Raw genomic sequence first — 19,207 nt, 5'->3', positions numbered from 1 at the left:
TCTAAAATGTGGAACTTAAGGCATGTAGTCAGAGGTAAAGCAGGAAACAAAACACACAGGCACATAAAACGAGTACATTTTGTATTTATGCACCACACACACAAAAAAAAAATGATAAAGAGAAGCAAATTCATGGGAATACAGTGTTCAAAGGAAATTGAGGCCAAAGGGATTTAAAATAGTAAGATCTGGAGAGGACAGGAGCTCCACAAGGAGAACAACAGAACCAAAAAATCTGAGCACAGGGGTCTTTCCTGAGACTGATATTCCAACCAAGGCCTATGCATGGAGATAACCTAGAACCCCTGCACAGATGTAGCCCAGGGCAGTTCAGTATCCAGGTGGGCTCCATAGTAATAGGAACAGGGACTGTCTCTGACATGAACTGATTGGCCTGCTCTTTAATTATCTCCCCCTGAGGGGGAAGCAGCATTACCAGGCCACAGAAGAAGACAGTGCAGCCACTCCTGATGAGACCTAATTGACTAGGATCAGAAGGAAGGAAAAGAAGACCTCCACTATCAGTGGACTTGGGGAGGAGCATGCATGCAGAGGGTGGCGGAAGGGAGGGATTGGGACGGGAGGAGGGAGAGAACCACAGGGGGGATACAAAATGAATAAAGTGTAATTAATAAAGGAAAAAAAAAAGAAGTAGAGATACCATAGATTCAAAGAACCATAGATTCAAATTATTTTGTCTGAGCTTCCTATTATGAATCCTGAGAGAAAAAAAAAATCATTGTGTCCATCACAAACTCAGACAACCCAATTCTTACAGAACATATTAAAACTGTCCCCCCCAAAGTGCTTTGCTCTGGTGAACCAGCAGGATAAAGCGAGCAGCACACTTGATCAAGGCACAGGAGGTCACCATTTGCCCGGTCACTCTCTCTTATTACATATACAGACCAAGAAATAAAACAATTGACTTAGAAAAAGCAGGAAAGTAATCACTAAAGCCAAACCCAATATAGGGGGAATACGGGATAAAAGCATATGAAAAGCAAGAATACCATTAATCTGGAATAGTTCAAACTCAACTTGACATACAAAGTGCTCCAGAGGACAATCCATTCCACACATACCAACGGCACAAGTACAATGTGGGTGAGCTCAGGAAATCAGATGAAAGCACTCATGCCCCACTAGTAGATCGGCAGTGACAAATGAACATAGCATGAAGCCAGCATTACAGATATTAGAGAGCTTGCTCAGGGCTGGGTGCGGAAAACTGACAAAGTCTCACCTAACAAGTCACACCAGGATAACGAACGGAAAGGCGAAGCTCCACAAAAGGAAACCAAGAAGTGGGTGCAGAAGAGCACTGGCCCTGGTGGCCCTGGCGATCTCTCCACAGCTCAACGTGAGGCCCCTGGAGCACTATGGGCCTGAACACGGGCAGGTGGTGCTGCCCTAGCCCGCTACTCTCCTCTACTCCTGAACTCCATGTTCACTGTCAGTCCTGTAATGGCGAATCCTGACTGTCAATTTGACAGGATTTACATCCACTACCTTACCTCTACTACATTACATTACTACTACTAATGTGAAGGTTCTCCATTAGGTTAGCTGAGGTGGGAAAATGGCACTATTCCACAGGAGCATTCCTCTTCCTGCTTCCTACCTGCAAATGAGTGTGACCAGAGGCCTCAATCTCCTGCCTCCATCAATTCCCACGGTGACTGTGCCCTTTAGCTGTGAGCCAAATAAACCCTTCCTTCCATATCTGTTTCATCGGGTATTTTGTCCCAGCAACGATCAAGCATTACTAGTAGGTAAATGCATGTTCCTGTAACAGGCCTTTTTCCTTTCAATCCTCATAGTGATTTGGCCTTTCTGACTGAACCTACCATGTACAAAGAAGCCTTTTCTCAGTGGGCTGGTATTCCCATTAAATGAGACTATATGTAAATTATCAAATGATAGCTAGCACAAAGCAGCAGCTAAATTACTTAATAATTTTCACCTTCATGCACATATCTGAGATTACAAATTGATGACGTGGGAGGAAATTAGCTTAACTGAACAATTTCAAAATTGAACACACAAACACACACATACAAAACCTAAGACAATAAACATTCAAAATCCAAGATTGCTGGCTCCTCTGAAAACTCAGGGAATCTGACAGTAAGTTATTCCACATTCCTACACAGTTCTACAGTCTTGGAAATGAGGAAGATCATGGAAGCTGTGTATGTGTTCCATGTGCTTGCAGTTCATGCATGTGTGAAGTTGATGTCAGGTGTCTTCCTCGATCTCTACGAATTTTTTGAGACAAAGTCTATCACTGAAATGGGAGCTTCAGGCATCTGTCTGTTGCTGTACCTCCAGTGTTGGGGTTACAGGTGCATGACTCCATGCCCAGCTCTGACCTCAGGTCATTAGTCAGCATGCTGATATGGCAGGTACTTGACTGACTGGGCCTGACCGAGCCACCTCTCCATTGTGGGTTTGTTAGCAGGTTGAGTGTGGTAGTGAAATGCCTGTAATCGCAGCACTACAGTAGCTGAGGCAGGCCTAACACATGCCTGAAGTATGCTTGGGCTACAAAGCAAGAAGACCTCATCTCAAGAAAATTAAACAGGATTGGGAAGATGGCTTAGTGCATAATGCATCTGCAGTACAAATGTAGGGACCTGCGTTCAGATCTCTGAAATCCACAGAATCAGCTCTTATGGATCATGGGAAGTGAATCTTGTTTGGGAGCTCTATCACCAGCTGCACTTACACCCATCTGTGTAACTCAAGCATGCACTGGAACCATGGTGTCATATTGTAATAGCGAGTCACAGGAAAGGTCGAAACATTCTTCTATCCAGAAAGACAAAACTTCTCTTTTGTTGATGAGGAAACCCTTAGGGAGATTTAGGAGGCATGGTCACACACTTGGTGGTATCAGGGCCAAAGCCCTGCTCCAATCATATAGCAGAAGGATGAAGGCAGCAAGTGAGCACAGCCTAGCACATCAAGTGAAGCTAGCATCTAGGCTTAATTGTTAGAAAAGCAGAATGGAAGCATATTTCTGAATGGAGATTTTTATTTCACAGGGTACATATCTTTGATGTGCTAACAAGCTTAATGGCTCCATCTCACTATTCTAGTCCTGCCCAAAGTGAGGAAAACCACAGACTGGTTCAACAGAAAAGTGTTCATGATTATCAGTAAGGATAATTATATGATAAGGATAATTATATTATGGACGGTAAATAAAAATTTTCATGTTCAATATAGCTCTTTAGTTTAGTGTTTCAAGTGTTATACCAAAGAAAATAACCTGATTTTTTTCTAGCAATAGCATAAGAAACAATACCAACATATTTTCATGCAGTTAACATTTTAACAAATTACTAGAAATCTTTCTGCTCTGAATAATCTCTTTAACATTAGTGATCTGAGAGATTTCAAGAGCTAAGTACTACAGTGTAATAAAAAGACAGATGTAGCAAAGCGACAAAGATAGTCACTTTACAGCAAGGGTTGAGAAAACTCTGAGACAGTTCTTGTGCTGAAGATACCACATGCTATTTTAAAACCACACAATCAGGGCTAGAGAGATGGCTCAGGGGTTAAGAGCACTGGATGCTCTTCCAGAGGTCCTGAGTTCAATTCTCAGCAACCACATGGGGGCTCACAACCATCTACAAAGGTAAACAACCATTTACAAGGACTTACCATGAGATTCAAGTCCTGCACCCTGTGCCAGACCATTGTCATAGGACTGAAAAAGAAAAAGAGTTTAGTTTAATGGAGAAATAATAATTCTAATAGTAGATAAGTTGCCAATTAGGTAACTGTTTTGATCTCTTACATCTTCTAAAATAAGTATTTTTCCAAAGATGTGGAAGTCACATCTGCAGTCCCCATTCCTCTCATATTTAGTAGGCCAAACCATTAAGTGCCTTCCTGAGAAGTTCATCTGAGCCGTGTCCAGGGTCCTTGCACACTTGGCGTCTGCCCAATAACAACCCTTACTCCGTACACTATTCCAAGTGAATAGACAGTAAATGGAAATATAAGAATTTGTAAATACCTATTCAACTTCGGTCATAAAATAAGTCTAATCTGAGACACTGGGCTTACTAAGAAAGAGAGCCACCTAAACTTCAAGGTCCTCATATATCTTTCAAAATCAAAATAGTAAAAACAATAAAATTCGTAAAACTCAGTCTTTGCAAAGACACTCCTGAGCTTCAGATTTTGTGCCTAAAGAAAGGCATCAAGTCACTGGGCAGTAGTGGCAGGTGGATCTCTGTAAGGCAAGCCTGGTCAACAGAGTTGATACCAAGGTGCCACACAGAGAAATCCTGTCCAGAAAAACAAAACAAAGCAAAAGCAGAAAAGAGAAGCATCAAGTTTCAGCAAACTCTCTGAAAAACATTCACAAAGACCAGTGGTAATTAGGGAAGAATTATGAGGAAGAAAGAGGAGGGAGCTACTGTTTAGTGTAAGACTGATCTAAAATCACTGCCTAGGAGGAAGATCGTTCTTTTGAGTGAAAACAGAGGCAGCCTAACTCTGCTGGCCCTAGTATGTAAGGATTCCAGTTACCACGGTTTAAATAATAATAAGTTCAAATCTTTGTAAGCACTATACACTGAGTAACTGTATAATATATGAGCTCTTTAGTCCACAAATATTTACATAAATATCATGATCATGACCAATTATATCATCTTCTTCAGACTTTGTGAACAACAGTTATTGCCTCCTTTCAGTTAACAAGATTACTTATTACCTTTGGGCTGTTAGTGCTGTGCTGGACAAGCCATACTAACAGCCTGAGAAAAGAGTATATAAGTCAAGCTGTATAAGAGCTCAAAGGCACACCATCTGGACAAGAAAGGTAAAAATGAGACACACAGGTCATGTAAGGATCAGGTGATAAAGGAACTCAATAGAAGAGTTTAAAAGCCTGAGAAAAGGAAGACTTCTGTCTGCCAGGGAAATCATAGACTCCACCACCTGTCCCACCACCAAACCACTCGCTAAGGAAACCATACTTTATTGCAAGGAAAAAGGAACAACCTGGGGCTGAAGAGATGGCTGTATGGTTACGAGCATTTACTGCTCTTGCAGAAGACCTGGGTTCAGTTCCCAGCAACCCCAACACTGGAGCAGGTAATGCCAAGATAGGGGCTCCTTAAGCTCAGTAGTAGCCAGACTAACCAATGAAGTTCAGGTTCAGCAAGAGACTATAACAAAAGACAAAGGTAGAGAGCACCCAAGGAAGAACTCCCAATATCCACTGCAGCCTCTGCACACTCACACACACTAACACTAACAAGTATACACACCCTCACAGAAATGGACTAACAGCAGAAAAAAAAAAATGTGTTAAATGGTTTCGGGAAAGAAAAAAAAAAAAAGACAAAAATTAGCCAGACATACCGAGATCAGCCAGGTATGGTGGATCACGCTTTTTAATCCTTGCACTGAAGAGGCAGAGGCAAGTAGATCTCACTAAGTTTAAGGCCAGCCGGGTCTACACAGTAAATTCCAGGTCAGTCAGGGCTACAGAGATATTCTGTCTCAAAAAGACAAACAAAAATCCCCAAAAAACAAAATAATAATAAAGACAAAAATAATAAGAAGACACTATATTATAGGAGTCCTAAGGAGCAATTATTTAAAACGAAAACACTAAAAGGTAACCTGAGAGGCTATAGAGATGGCTCAGTGGTTAAGGGCACAGATTGCTCTTAAAGAAAGGACCCAAGCTCAGTTTCCAGCACCTTCGTTGGAGTGGACGAGGGAGGCTCATGATCATCTATAACTCCAGCTTCAGGGGGAGCCAACTTCTTTGACCTTGACAGTCACCTCACTCTTGTGCACACAGCCCACTCTCGACACACACAGAATTACAAATTAATCTTTTTCTTAAAAAGGGCAGAAAATAATTAAGAATATAAAACTGAGATAAAGAGATAAAAATAGAGCAGAGAGTTCAGTGGCAGAGTACTTGCATAGCATACATTGGCCCTGAGCTTGATCTTAAACATTACTTTGATCACAATCAGAAGAAGTAAAAACGCCAGAGAACCTGGTTGAAATGAAAGAAAAGCAAAGAGCATAAATGAAACTGAAATAGAGAAAGCCAGAACGCAAAATAGGGCTGGTGACGTAGTTCACTGGTGGAGTGCTGACCTAGCATGCAGAAAGACCTGGGTTCCCACACTGGAGGTGGGGAGGTGCAATGTGACAGAATACAGACAAAGAAAAGAGATTTAAAAAAGTCTAACATTCTACTGGAAAGGCTATGTGGAAAAAGACACTCTCCTATGGGGAGTTGGAATACAATTTGCCTTATCTTTTTATTAAGTTTCTTTTTTTCCTAAAAAAGAAACAGGCTTACTGAAAACACTGTAAGGGCAGTGAACTGGGCAGTAACAAGAGTACTACTGACAGCCTGGTCTACCTTTTGGGGATAAGAAAACAAAATATAGCTAATGAAATTGCATATGCACTTAGCTTTTGACCAAGCAATATACCTGAAAATGTATCTGTAATACATAAAAGATACACAGAAGGTTATCAACAATAGCACTGTTTGTGAGTGTGAAATAGATACTCTCTATACAGAACAGTTGCAAATAAGGAATTTTAGAAAAGATTGTGTAATGGCCACACATTTAAATAAAGTGAAACTGTATGGAAAATGCAATAAAAAAGAATGAAGAAACTGTGATTTTCAAGGTATATTATTCAATGGAAAAAAGCAATTTACCAGAAAAGGTATCTGTAGTATGTTATCACCTGGTTAAATATGATACATTTACAGCTCTATCTGGAGGCATAATTATGACCTGGTTTTGGTTTTCGTTTGGAAATTAAGCATTACATAAAGATATATATGATTTGTGTTAAATTGAAAAGGGGTGGACTTGTGATGGCTAACCTTGATTGCCAACTCAACTAAATTATAATTAACTAAATCTATAATTACCTAAAACCCCCACAACTGAGGACACCTGTGAGGGATTTTTCTTGACTGGATTACTTGAGGTGGAGAGACATATCCTAAATCTGGATCATAGGCTAACCTTAAATCTGGGCCACACCTTCTGGTGGCAGCCCACATAACAGGATCTAGAAGACAGATCTAAAAGCTTTTGCTTTTTGCCTGCTTGCCTTCACTTTCACTGGCAGCTTTATCCTGCTGGTATTTACTTCTTCACTGGTATTAAAAACCTACTTCTTTGGAACTCCAGAGTAGAGTGATGACTGGTTGAGACATTTAGCCCCATGGACTACCAGATCCGCAGCCTTTCCATCAGAAGATATCCATTTTTGGACTAGCCAGAACACAGCCTATGTAAGCCCCTCTAATAAACTCCCATTTGATATACAGATATAGCTAATACAGATTATGGTAATATTTTAATAAGGAGAAATAAAAGGCAGATGGGTCTTCTCATCAAACAGAAATACTGGAAAGGTAAATGAAAAAGTACTGAGAATGTTACCTATAAAGTGAAGAAAAAGAAGGGCTAAGAAAGGGTGCTAAATATAGGGAGTAAGAAGTTACACTTTTCTGAGGTTTTTCTTTAATAGTTCTGATATCCAGAAAGGTTAATTATACATATTAAGCAAATAATACTAAAGATAGATGAATAGACAGACAGATAGATAAATGAATAAATATCAACAGCTTCTGGTGGATGGAGAAGTCTAAACGGAACGAATACTTAAAACAGGAATTCAAAAAGAAATGTCTAACTGTAGTTGAAATAAATAACTTATCAAAGAAGAAAAACAAACAGATCCTGTGTAGTAAACTGAAACCTGAGTTTATCTAATAGACTCATGGTTCTTAATATACAGGCGAATAAAACCACACACAAGCACAGACTGTGTTTACATGTGTATGTATAAGGTATAGTATATGGATATGTACATATATAACTTTCTTAATTCTGCCTGATGAGAAAGGGTCTAGAAGCAATGATATCCAATGTTAATAAGCCTACTTAGAAGCCAGATCCTTGTTTCAAAACCATTATTTTAATAAGGACCAAGGCTTCTTTAAGAAATGCACGAGTGCAGGTCCAAGGCTAAGAAAAGTAAAAGTTGAAACTCCAGTATTTTGTACCAGAAAGCCTTCAAAGAATGAAGGGAACATGTCAAAAGGCTACCGATCCAGCTTGAAAAGGTTCTCAGAGACCAAATCTGGGACAATTTGAGTATCAAGATATAATATGCTCTAGCTTCACTATGGTGAAAACGTTTTCACCAAAAGTAATTTAGGGGAGGAAAGGGTTTAGTTCAGCATACAGTTCATCATTGAGGGAAATCAGGGCAGGAGCTCAAGCAAAAATTTGAAGCAGAAACTGGAGGAGCGTTGCTTGCTGGCTCAGAGGCTCTTACTTTTAACTTTGTTAAGTCGCTCAGGACCAATGGCCCAGGGTGTAGGGCTGCCCACAGTGGCCTGCGTCCTCCTACATCAATTCAATCAACAATCAAGACAATCCCCCACAGATGCATTCACAGGCCAATCTGACCTGAGCAATCCATCATTTGAGACTACTTTGTTAGATGACTTGAGGCTGTGTGAACTGTACAGATAGAGCTAACTAGGACAATGTAATACTGGAAGACTGTATTCTATTCAATAGTCTACGGGGATATACATGTAAATAAAGAAGTGAAGGCTTTTCTAAAGGAATTTCTAATTATATTATTAGTACTACTCCTAGAAAATCATCAGTGCACAGGACATGAATAATAAAAGGTTATGAGATACAGGCAACTTATTCTCAACATATTATACGGTGAAATGGTTAATTATCTCAAAAAAGAAAACACGAGCTTTACAGAGAAAACTTGCACACATTTAACCACGTGAGCAGAAATAAAACAAATTTACAATTCTCACCAACCTCCTACCATGTTGCTTTCCTTCACCCTCCCTTCCTTTTACATTCCCCACTCCCATTTCTTCTTTCCCTCCCTCAAATTCCCAGCCATCTTCCGGTCTCAGCCTCCTGACAGCTCAGATTATAGAAATGAGCTCAGTTCATAACTCTTAAAACTCTTCAAGGTCTCTTTTTCTGTGGTCACAAGCTTTTAAACTCTGTATTGTACAGTTGAAAAATCTGATGCATACAGCACTCAGGAGGAAGAGGCAGGCGCATCCCTGCGAGCTGAAGGCCAGCCTGGGCTACACAGTGAGATCCTATCCCCCCCCCCAAAAAAAAACAGAAAGAAACAACACATCTAATGCATAGTTAAGCCAATTCCACTCCTTTAAGAGCTCACAGGCATTCCACTGAGAGATACTAACAGATCTGCTGGAGGTTAAAAAATAGCTTTAATAGGCTTAAGAACTCTCATCTCTAAAGTGTGAACCCTCACAGTTGGGAAGTGATGAGTCTGGAAAGCAGCTCTTCCACCTCTAGTTTATACAGAAGATGAGGGAGCAAAGGGTGAGCCTGGCTGCAGCTGAGCTCTCCTCACCACTGCAAGAGTAAACTGTACTGTGTGAGAGAACATCTGTAGTTACTGTCTTTAAAAGCTGATTAGAAAACACGTGTAAGTACTAAGTTTTAAGAGTCAAGATATCAATATCTGAGATTATTCCTATATGGTGTTTTGAGACAAATCCACCAAAAAACCTAATCTTATTGCTCTTATATTCAAATCTTGATGAAGAGATGAGGGATGCATTATGCTGCAGCCCTCAATACCAGTTTTATCAACATAACTCACCATACTTCTTCTAATGTAGCTGATGGCTTTCTTCATATCCATGCCTGACCAGTTGTTGAGCATATAGCAGATACAGGAAGCACAGTACACAAACCTCATGTCATTCTCACTGCCTTCAGGAACAGCGCAAAAACTGAAAACAAGGATGTGAAGCTCCATTACGATCATTACCTCAAGCCAGGAACATGTGCTCTGCGTCTTTCCTCACAGAAACACCTATTGCTGACTTTACTCGTACCACATACTACAAATGATTCCCAAGTCAGCTGGGTGGCACTCATGCTCACAAGCTGTCACTGCCTATAAACTACTATTCACAGTAAGTTGTTTACTTCCAAGAAGGGAAGCTGTGGCACAACAGCTCCCAACTAGCATCAGAAAAATAAAACCTAGCAATAAAAAATAAAAACTAGCAAATAAAACCTCACACATACTACTTGGTAGTAAGAAACTCTTAACCCCATGGTTGGTTGGTTGGTTGTCTTTCAAGACAGGGTTTCTCTGTCCTAGACTTACTCTGTAGACCAGGCTGGCCTCAAACTCAGAGATCCACCTGCCTCTTCCTCCCTGAGTACTGGGATTAAAGGCGTGTGCTACAGCACCTAGCTAAACCCATGGCTTACTGCATAAAATTTCTCCTATATGAATATAGAGAGAACTATTAATTATTGTGTTTCATTACAGTTTCCAAGAGGTAATAGTCTATGTTCCGTTCCCATTTGTGGCAGGAATCCAGGATAACAATGGATTCTCAAATATCCATTTATTATGTCTAATTTTTCTCTCATCAAGAGTAGTGTTCTGAAAACACAGAAAAGAAAATAAGGATCACAGTGTACAGGGCAAAGATGTAATAAAGCAGCAGACTGGTCTACACAGTTATTTTCTTGGAGATCACAGCTACTACTTTATCACATTAACAACTTAGAACTGTTTGTAACTTAAACTCTTGAAAGAATCTTTGTGTACAAAACATACAGCACCAATATCAGTGGGCACTAACTTCTTTGTCATTTAAATATGTTCCTCAATGGGCTGGAGAGAAAATATCAGTTTCATCCAGATGGTAAATTAAAAAAAAAAAAAAAAAAAAAAAGGAGCTCTACTAGAAAGTTAGCTTTATTTTGTTCATGTAAAATGGTATACTTTTTATTACACATTTAAATATATATATATATATATATGAACATTATGTGGTTCTGTTCCACTATGTGACTAGGAGTCTAGCCCAGGTCCTTCAACACACTAATTATGCACTAACAAACTATATTGCTAGTCCTGGGCTCAAAAGATCTACTACAGTATTATATCCAGGTTTGTTTGTTTTTTAAGCTCCAAAGAGTTTTTACTGAAACATAATAGTAACAATGCATAGCTCATACCTCCCGTCTTCCAGCTGAAGTGCTCTCAAGCCTGCTAAGCAAGCTTCCTTATCGACTCGGCTTAAGTCATCGCCAAGAATAATTAAACAGGAAAGTCCAGTGTAAGTCATCGCTATGTGCCCACTGTCATAAGGATGAGCTGTTCCAGGATTCTAAATTCAAAATTAATATCATCAAATTAATTGAAATTTTATATTTTATTTCACAAATAAAAGTTTGGCATGAAGTTTTAGTAAATATTGCTTATAACAAATTGTACAGATATCCAACTAAAGAAAACATGCCTCAATTTTTAAATCTCACTGTGTCTTCTTACAAGCTATATAATTTCCAAAATCTTATGCTTCTCCAATGTTATGATAAACCCCATACTTGAAACTTTCTTACTTCAACCCTATCATTTATAAAAATTATGTCTTAGAAAGTTAGAAACTCATTCAATATTTTAAACCAAAAAAGTTATAAAAAGAAGTAAAATTTGGGCTGGGAATATAGCTCAGTGGTAGAATGACTGCCTAATGTGCCTTGAGGCTGTAAGGTTAATTCCCGGTACTGTCCAAGAAAGAAAGAAAAAAAATATTGTATATGGTACAAACCTAAATGAAATATCACAGTGTTATCACCACATCACCTTATCATTCTACTATCAGGAAGGTTAATCATTTCAACCTCTAATAAACATTAGCATTCAGAATAGAAAAAGTAAATGTAATATTTACTTTTATCTATTATTCAACTGTATAATATTAAGCAAGGTCACACAATCTCAGAAATAAACCCCTGTTTAAACCTCATATGTGGATTCTAGCCAATAATATATTCGTATTAAAAGGGGTTAGCAACTTAATTCCATAATTTTCTTGTACTGTGACCTTCCGTGCTTCTTCACAGAGCGAGTCTGCATGATATTTAATACCCTTTAACTCTGAACCCACCCACTGACCCTCCCTTACATCCAATTCTTTTATACAGTCTCACTAAGACAATTTTCATCTTAGCACCTTTTAAGTCTCTCCTTAGAACTCAAGCTCTAATTCTCTTGACTATTCTATTTCACACATATAATGGGCTTCTTGGAATGCCCACAGCATGTCTCATTTTTCAGTATTTAAACCAAACACCTGCTATTTTAAAAGAATGGTAGGGAACCCAAACATGAATTGAATGTGAACCTTTAAGAGATGAGGAGATAGCTGAGTGAAAATACAGTCCTATACAGATTTAAATAGGGACTCTTCCCTGCAGGAGAACAATAGCTTGGAAAGGTGTAGATAGGAAAAAGGTATTATAGGGAAAAGAAAATAAAAGTGAAGTAGGAAAGGAAAATCTATTAAAGGCATTACATGATTAACAGAGGATATATAGAGTTTGTCATGCAAAATAAATAAAAAGGATGTTAGATAGATCTGTGTCTATGCCCTGTCAAAACTATACATATATTAGGAGCTCAAAGGCATACAGATGGTTTGGTGGCTTCTGAAAGAAAAAAAATTTATGAAGATATTTTATTTATATACAGTACTAGAAAAATCTCTTTACATATCCTCAGGTTTGTCTGCCTCATAGATCTGCGTTCCCATCCTCCTCAACAGCTTTTTTGTAGGTCTATGTGATAGTGTCTGAGCCTCTAGCTCCTGTCACCACAGAAATTCAGATGAAGGCCACACACAGTGAGACCTGGGTCCTCAGAAGGGACAGGGAGGTATACTGAGGGCCAAAACTGGGTATCACAAGAGCCCATGACCAGGGGCAAACATTTGATTCTTAAGGGACATTTTAGTTCTTGGTATTTCTAAAGCATGCAGAGATTCGGGTACAATGGCACACATCCACAGTGCTAGCCTGGGAGGCGTGAACCCCGGATTTGAGGGTCAACCTCACATTATTACAAGACTGTCTCAAAACAAATTTTAAAAAATACGATATGAAATGCTTAGAGGTAGAGGTTATCTCATAAAAGTGTAATAAAATCATTGTTTTACACCAACAAGTACAGCTTACATCTGCACGTGGTCTGGTGCTACACACCAGGCATCATTCCCTACAAAGGCAGATAATTAAGCTCATTATGGCTAACTAGAGAGCCTTCCTTTACTCAGGGTCGGGTAACTTGAAAAACACATGCATGAAAAAAAAATCCACATTTTATGAATCCTTTTTGCCATATTGCCGGCTACCAAGGCACTTAACTGAAGACATCTTGCTGATGTCATCTGACCCTGATTCAGATTAGCTTGTCTATAGTTTCAGTGAGAAGAATAAAGCTAAAACAGTCTTGTTTCAATCTTGTTATCGCTACAATCACTGCCACTTATTCCAAGACCTTGAATCAGATTATGAAAAAACCTGGGAGTTTCTCATCCAGTTTTCAACTACACATAATTCTTGAAATACTCAGTGTGATCCCATACTGACTGATGGGCCTGAAGTAATCCCATCTTATAAGCAGCCTAATCCATCAAGAAAAAAGCCTCTTTTTGTTTGTTCTTTACTTCTGAGGCACATTTTTACTGTGGCCCAAGTTGGCATAGAACTGATTATAGAATTAAGGCCAGCCTTAACCTTACTGTAGAGCCTCCTATCTCAGGCTCCCACATGCTGGGCGATGATCACAGGTATGAGCTTTCAAGCATCTAGCTTGTGAGACCTCTTTTTAAAAAGAGATGAAAAGAGGTAAGGATATGGCTCAGTTGGTAAAACCTGGTATGTTTGAGGCCCTGAATTCCATACCGATAATGGTGAAAAAAAAAGAAAGGGGGGGGGGGGAATGCATACATTTCTCCACTTTCTACTATGAAAAAACTTGGTAATTCTGAACACAAGTAGAACCTACAGCAACTGTTGTGGACCTGCTTCTTTGAAGAAAAAGCTTTGCTTTGTTAGGACATCTTTGTATACCGGCACGGACCTGTTGAAAAGCCTCTGTCTAAAATGCTGGGAAAGCGATAAAAGTCACTAATCATGCCCTGGGATGCCAGTCACTTCCCAGAAAACAGCTTTCTCTCTCCTGAGAAATAAGAGCCCAGCATAAGTCCTGTCACACAGGTAAGTTTCCTGGCTTCATGGAAAGTACCTGAGCATTGTATTTACACTTTCTCCAGGAAATCACTAATATTTGTCATATTAAACCTAGAAGCCTAGTTCTTTCTAAATGACTTCATCTGCTTCCCACTAAAATCTCCTTACATCCTTTTCCCACCTTCCAACATAAAGAGAACTAACCTTTGATGGATTGAATGGAATACCCAGGTATGAAGAGCCTCGGAAACCACAGCGACTTAGATTTGACCCTAGAAAACAAAGTATGTGCTTATTTAAAATACACCATTTCTGAACAGACTCCAAAGCAGTTTAAACATACAATCATTCAGTAACAGTGTTTTAGTACCAAAGCCCCATTTTCTCTACATATACCCATGGTGCATGCAAGGGGGTATGTGTGTGCCTACCCCCTGCTTATAAGATGCATGGTTGTGTGTGCACATGCAGAGACTAGAAGAAGACACGAGGAGCCTTCCTCTACTGCCCCACCTTATATTTAGACAAGGCTCACTGAGGCAGAAGCTCACTGTTTTGGCCATGTTGGCTAGCCAGTCCACCCTCCAATAGCTACAGGCATGCATAGCCATGCCAGGCTTTTGTGTGGGTGCTGGCATTGAACTCAGGTCCTCTTCCTTTCACAGCAAATCCTCTTACAAATTAAGGCTCATTCTCTCTCTCTCTTTTTTTTTTAATTGGGAAGGGTGTTCAAACATAAGAGTTTTAAAAAAAGATTTATTTATTTAATGTATGTGAGTGCTCAGCTACATTGTGGGCAGACAATTAGTTCCTGTTACTGTGTGGCTGAAGTCTCAGTTTCACTGCAGGCTCTTAGCGAGGAGCTCTCCTTTGCTCCTCAAGCCTCACTTTTAGTTTCTTAGACACAAGACTCTTACCAGACCACAGCTATTAAATTCTTTTCAATTAGTATCCCTCTGGCTTTCTCTGCTGCTCTTTCATTACATTTTCTGACTGTACTGAGTGTATGCACACAGACACGGGCAAGCATGTGCACGCCAACACACACACACACACACACACACACACACACACACACACACACACACAGATGATGGCGAGACTGCTAAGGATACACTGCATTTTAACATCGGGTGAAGTATAACTGTGACTCTCATCTACAACGTCCCAGAGCAGAACCCAATGTATGACTGAAAAATGAATAAGAAGAATCTTTGGATAGGTTCAGCATAATTCCACATAGCTCCCCACCAGATGCCTTTATCCTTTCATCATAACTTTGTTTTCATTATTTTAAAGGTGAAAAAAAAAGCACTGTCAAGAAGTGTATTTCCCTATACGATCCTCTTTTTAAAGATCTCCCGCCAAGCTACCAACTCTTGATAATTCAATATAAAAATCTGATCCCATTTCTACTTCTGTTTGACAAAAGCTTTTCTATGCATATTCTGAGTGTAGGTCTATACCTTCATTAGGAAGTTCTTGAGTCCCCTGATAACTTAGGACATTTCAGAAAGTAAAGTGTTTTATATACAGTCTGGCTTCAAAGAAAATGCTTCTGAGTACTGGGCAAAATGTCATTTCCTTAGCATGTACACAAGAAGCCTAACTCATCAAATACATGACCTTTTCTTCCTGGTATTTACATGCAAATAACAACCTGTCTGAGTTGGTTTCATCTACCTACCTATTAACCAATTTACCATCCATCTATCATCTATCTATCTGAGACAGTCTTATGTAGTTCAGGTTAGCCTTTGAACTGTTATATAGCCAATGCCTTGAGCTCCAGATTCTCCTGTCTCTTCCTCCCAAGAGATGAGAGCACAGGCACACACCAGCAGACCCAGGTGAAATTTACTCCACTTTCTAATTGCAACAGTAACATCCTGCAAGTAGAATGTTGCAGGTTTTTTATAAGGGATAAGGGGTATATTCAGGTTACAATTTAGCAATGACTATGGCTTAGTAAGCAGCAACTATTTAAAATTGGCCAATTAAATATTACCAAAACTGAAACAAATAGAAATGTGCCCCCACTCCTTTTTGGAATTTTTAAGGAAAATTTCATCAAATTAAAAAGTGTCCTTTCTTCTCTTCCATACAGTGCCATCATGAAATTCTATTTACAGTCTTCAGAAACAGTTCCAGCGTAAGGAAGACAATGTAAGCATTTCTTCCCTCTTTTGAACTGCTTGTGGACTATGCAGATTGAAAAAAAGTTTCAGTGTAAACAACATCAAAGAAAGATCATATTTCTCATGGCATGTTTACTAACATTAAACCTAAGGCTCAAGAAAGATGATTTAGTCATCAAACTGGCTTATCAGCCATACGCTTAAGTAACAATGTTTTGAAAGTGATGTTTATTAAGAGAACACATTTACCATTTTTAAGTTCATTACACACTCCTTCCTAGTTCCTATCAAGTTTGTTTGCTACTGGTATTTCCTTTATAATTCTAGAAACTTACCATTTCATCATATTCAGGTAATTGCAATTTGCTCCCAATTTATCACAAGTATACTCATGGAAAAGCTGAAGCTTTATTCTAGAGCACCATCTAGCGTTCATACTTTGCATGAGCAAAAGAAATAGAATGTTCCTTGCATACAGTCTGCCCACAAGAGTCAGTTGTACATAGAACTTGACAAGAGACATCTTGGGTCCTATTTCAAGGTTACATGACAATCATGAATATGAAGCCTAGATAACCATATTTTAAGTTAAAACATCTCGGTTAATGGACCCTCTACTTTTGTGGCACCCCTTTCAGACAGGCAACTGTATGTTACAATAGAAATAGATAATACAACAGAAGGATACAATAAGAAAAATAAAAACTGAGTACTGGGGATGCAATGAGCATAATAATTTGTATATGTATAAATACACATATTTATAGAATATGTATATGTATATTTATGATAAGGTATTTGGGGTTGTTTTATCAAAGAACATTTAAAATGTATGCTTCAAAGATAAACACTGCTGGGGAGATGGCTCAGAGGTTAAGAGCACTGACTGTACTTTCAGACGTCCTAAGTTCAATTCCCAGCAACCACATGGTGGCTCACAACCATCTATAATGAGATCTGGAGCCCTCTTCTGGTGTACATGTGTATATGCAGACTGAACATTGTATACATAATAAATTAATTTAAAAAACAAAACAAATTTGAAAGGGGCTGGAGATGGCTCAGTGGTTAAGAGCACTGTCTGCTCTTCCAAAGAACCCGGGTTCAATTCCCAGTACCCACATGGCATCTCACAACTATCTGTAATGCCCATTCCAAGGGATCTGACACCTTCACACTAGTGCACATAATATGATGTTAAATAAATTAAAAAAAATTTAAATGACACCAAGAAGTGCTTTGATTAAAAAAAAAAAAGATAAACAACAAAACTGACTTTTGCCTGCCTGGTAATTGGGTAATATCTCATTTTAAAGGTTGTGGTTTTGTTTTGAGTTCAAAATAAAGATATGACAAGGATAAGATAGTACATTTAGATAGTCTTAAAAACAATGTTGAACAGGATGGCTCCCTGGGTAAAGGCAGTTGACAGGCCAGGCTCATGACCTGAGTTCTATCCCTAGAACCCATGTAAAGATGGAAGGAGAGACTCCACTCCATGAAGTTTCCTCTAGCCTCCATACAGGAGGTTGTGCTGTGGCACGTACACACATGCCACAACCTTACAAAATATAAACATTTAATGAGAATTTTCAAAACACTTTAGCTTGATGTGGCAGTGACAGCTCTTGGGAGGCTGAGGCGGGGGAATAGAAGTTTGTGTTAAAACTGAGATACATAGAACAAACAAAACAAAACAACAAAAAAGACTGACTTTAACAAAGGGAGTTGATTTCTGTAAGAGCTGTATATTTTGCCCTCTTTTAAGGGACAACTGTATTATTATGAAAATCAAATACATTCCAAATTAGATTTAGGTACACATAACAAAATGCTTAGGTCACAGTACCACTATCACTGTGAGCTCAGGCTTCTGATATAATTCAAAACTTGAACCAGCCATGGTTTGATTTCACTTTAAAAGTTAGGTTTCTGCACTAAGCAGATAGAATTCCAGTGAGGAATCTGGTAATTTTATTTTAAAATATGTGCTTTTATGAATACAGAACCAATTCTTCACAAGTCTCAAGGAACACAAGACTTTCTCACTAGGAGAATACAATGTGCCCAATTCCTTGTTTAAAGATGTCAAGGAAGACCCAAAGGGACTGAAGGCTGAATAGCTAGGCTGGGATGTAGACCATGGAGAGCACTTGCTCACCTAGCATACTCTGGGCCTCAGTTTAATCCCCAGCTCCAAAAACAAACAAATGTACATGTGAAAGCAAAGCAATCCACAGCTAGACAGTATTTTCCTATCTGTTTTCTAAATTTCACAGGTTAGTTTTAGAACAAGACTGAGATTAAAGAGATGGCAGATGGAGGACTTTCTTAAAGAGACTGGAGCTTTAGAACTTATTTAAGCCATCAAAGGCTGGTGGAGTCCTACAGACACAGATTGGGGATGGACTGGGTCATCATGTTTTTCAAACTGATGCTGTCATCCTAAACGTGTACCTTGCAGTATCTAGCCTACACGAAACCACACTTACTGTAGTTGGAAGAATTTTTTTTCTTTTTAAGAATCAATCGAGGTGTGGTGGTACAAGAGTAGCTCAGGCTAAATTGTAACTTCTAGGAGCCTGAGTTACAGGGACAGGCTGGCCTCAAAAAAAGCAAAGAGAAAGACAGACAAGAGAGAAAGGGAGACAAAGACAGAGGGAGGGACAGGGAGGAACAATCTCAAAGTACCTACTGACAAAGAAAATTGACAGTAAGTATATCTCTCAGTAGTCAGCCTTCTTACTGATGGTCCATATTACCTGACTAGGTGCATTATCTTACAGACTCTAAGGAAAATGCCAGTTCATTACTGTCAGGATAGCCTCAGAGTTACAGCATTTACTGCACTCAATCAACAGAGAACCAAACATTACCTTAGTGTTTCCTCTAGCGTCACTACAGTCTGTGTTACTGTGAACAAATTATGAAGTGTCTGGACCTCACTGTCCTTCTCTATAG

General features: G+C 39.1%; 1 protein-coding gene across 3 annotated transcripts in view; it reads right to left on the bottom strand.

Annotated features, from left to right (window-relative positions):
* Positions 1–19,207, bottom strand: part of Pggt1b (protein geranylgeranyltransferase type I subunit beta) — a 39,778-nt gene that overhangs the window by 11,147 nt on the left and 9,424 nt on the right. For all 3 annotated transcript variants that reach the window (XM_021652561.2, XM_060377306.1, XM_060377305.1), the window contains 4 exons: positions 14,313–14,380; positions 11,091–11,242; positions 9,709–9,841; positions 3,676–3,721 (listed from right to left, as the gene is read on the bottom strand). In XM_021652561.2, coding sequence (XP_021508236.1) covers positions 3,676–3,721; positions 9,709–9,841; positions 11,091–11,242; positions 14,313–14,380 — 399 coding nt within the window. The remainder of the gene's footprint in view (positions 1–3,675; positions 3,722–9,708; positions 9,842–11,090; positions 11,243–14,312; positions 14,381–19,207) is intronic.

The sequence above is a fragment of the Meriones unguiculatus genome, chromosome 2 (assembly GCF_030254825.1).
Source record: "Meriones unguiculatus strain TT.TT164.6M chromosome 2, Bangor_MerUng_6.1, whole genome shotgun sequence".
In the NCBI taxonomy this organism is placed as follows: domain Eukaryota; kingdom Metazoa; phylum Chordata; class Mammalia; order Rodentia; family Muridae; genus Meriones; species Meriones unguiculatus.
This window is presented reverse-complemented; position numbering and strand designations above follow the sequence as displayed.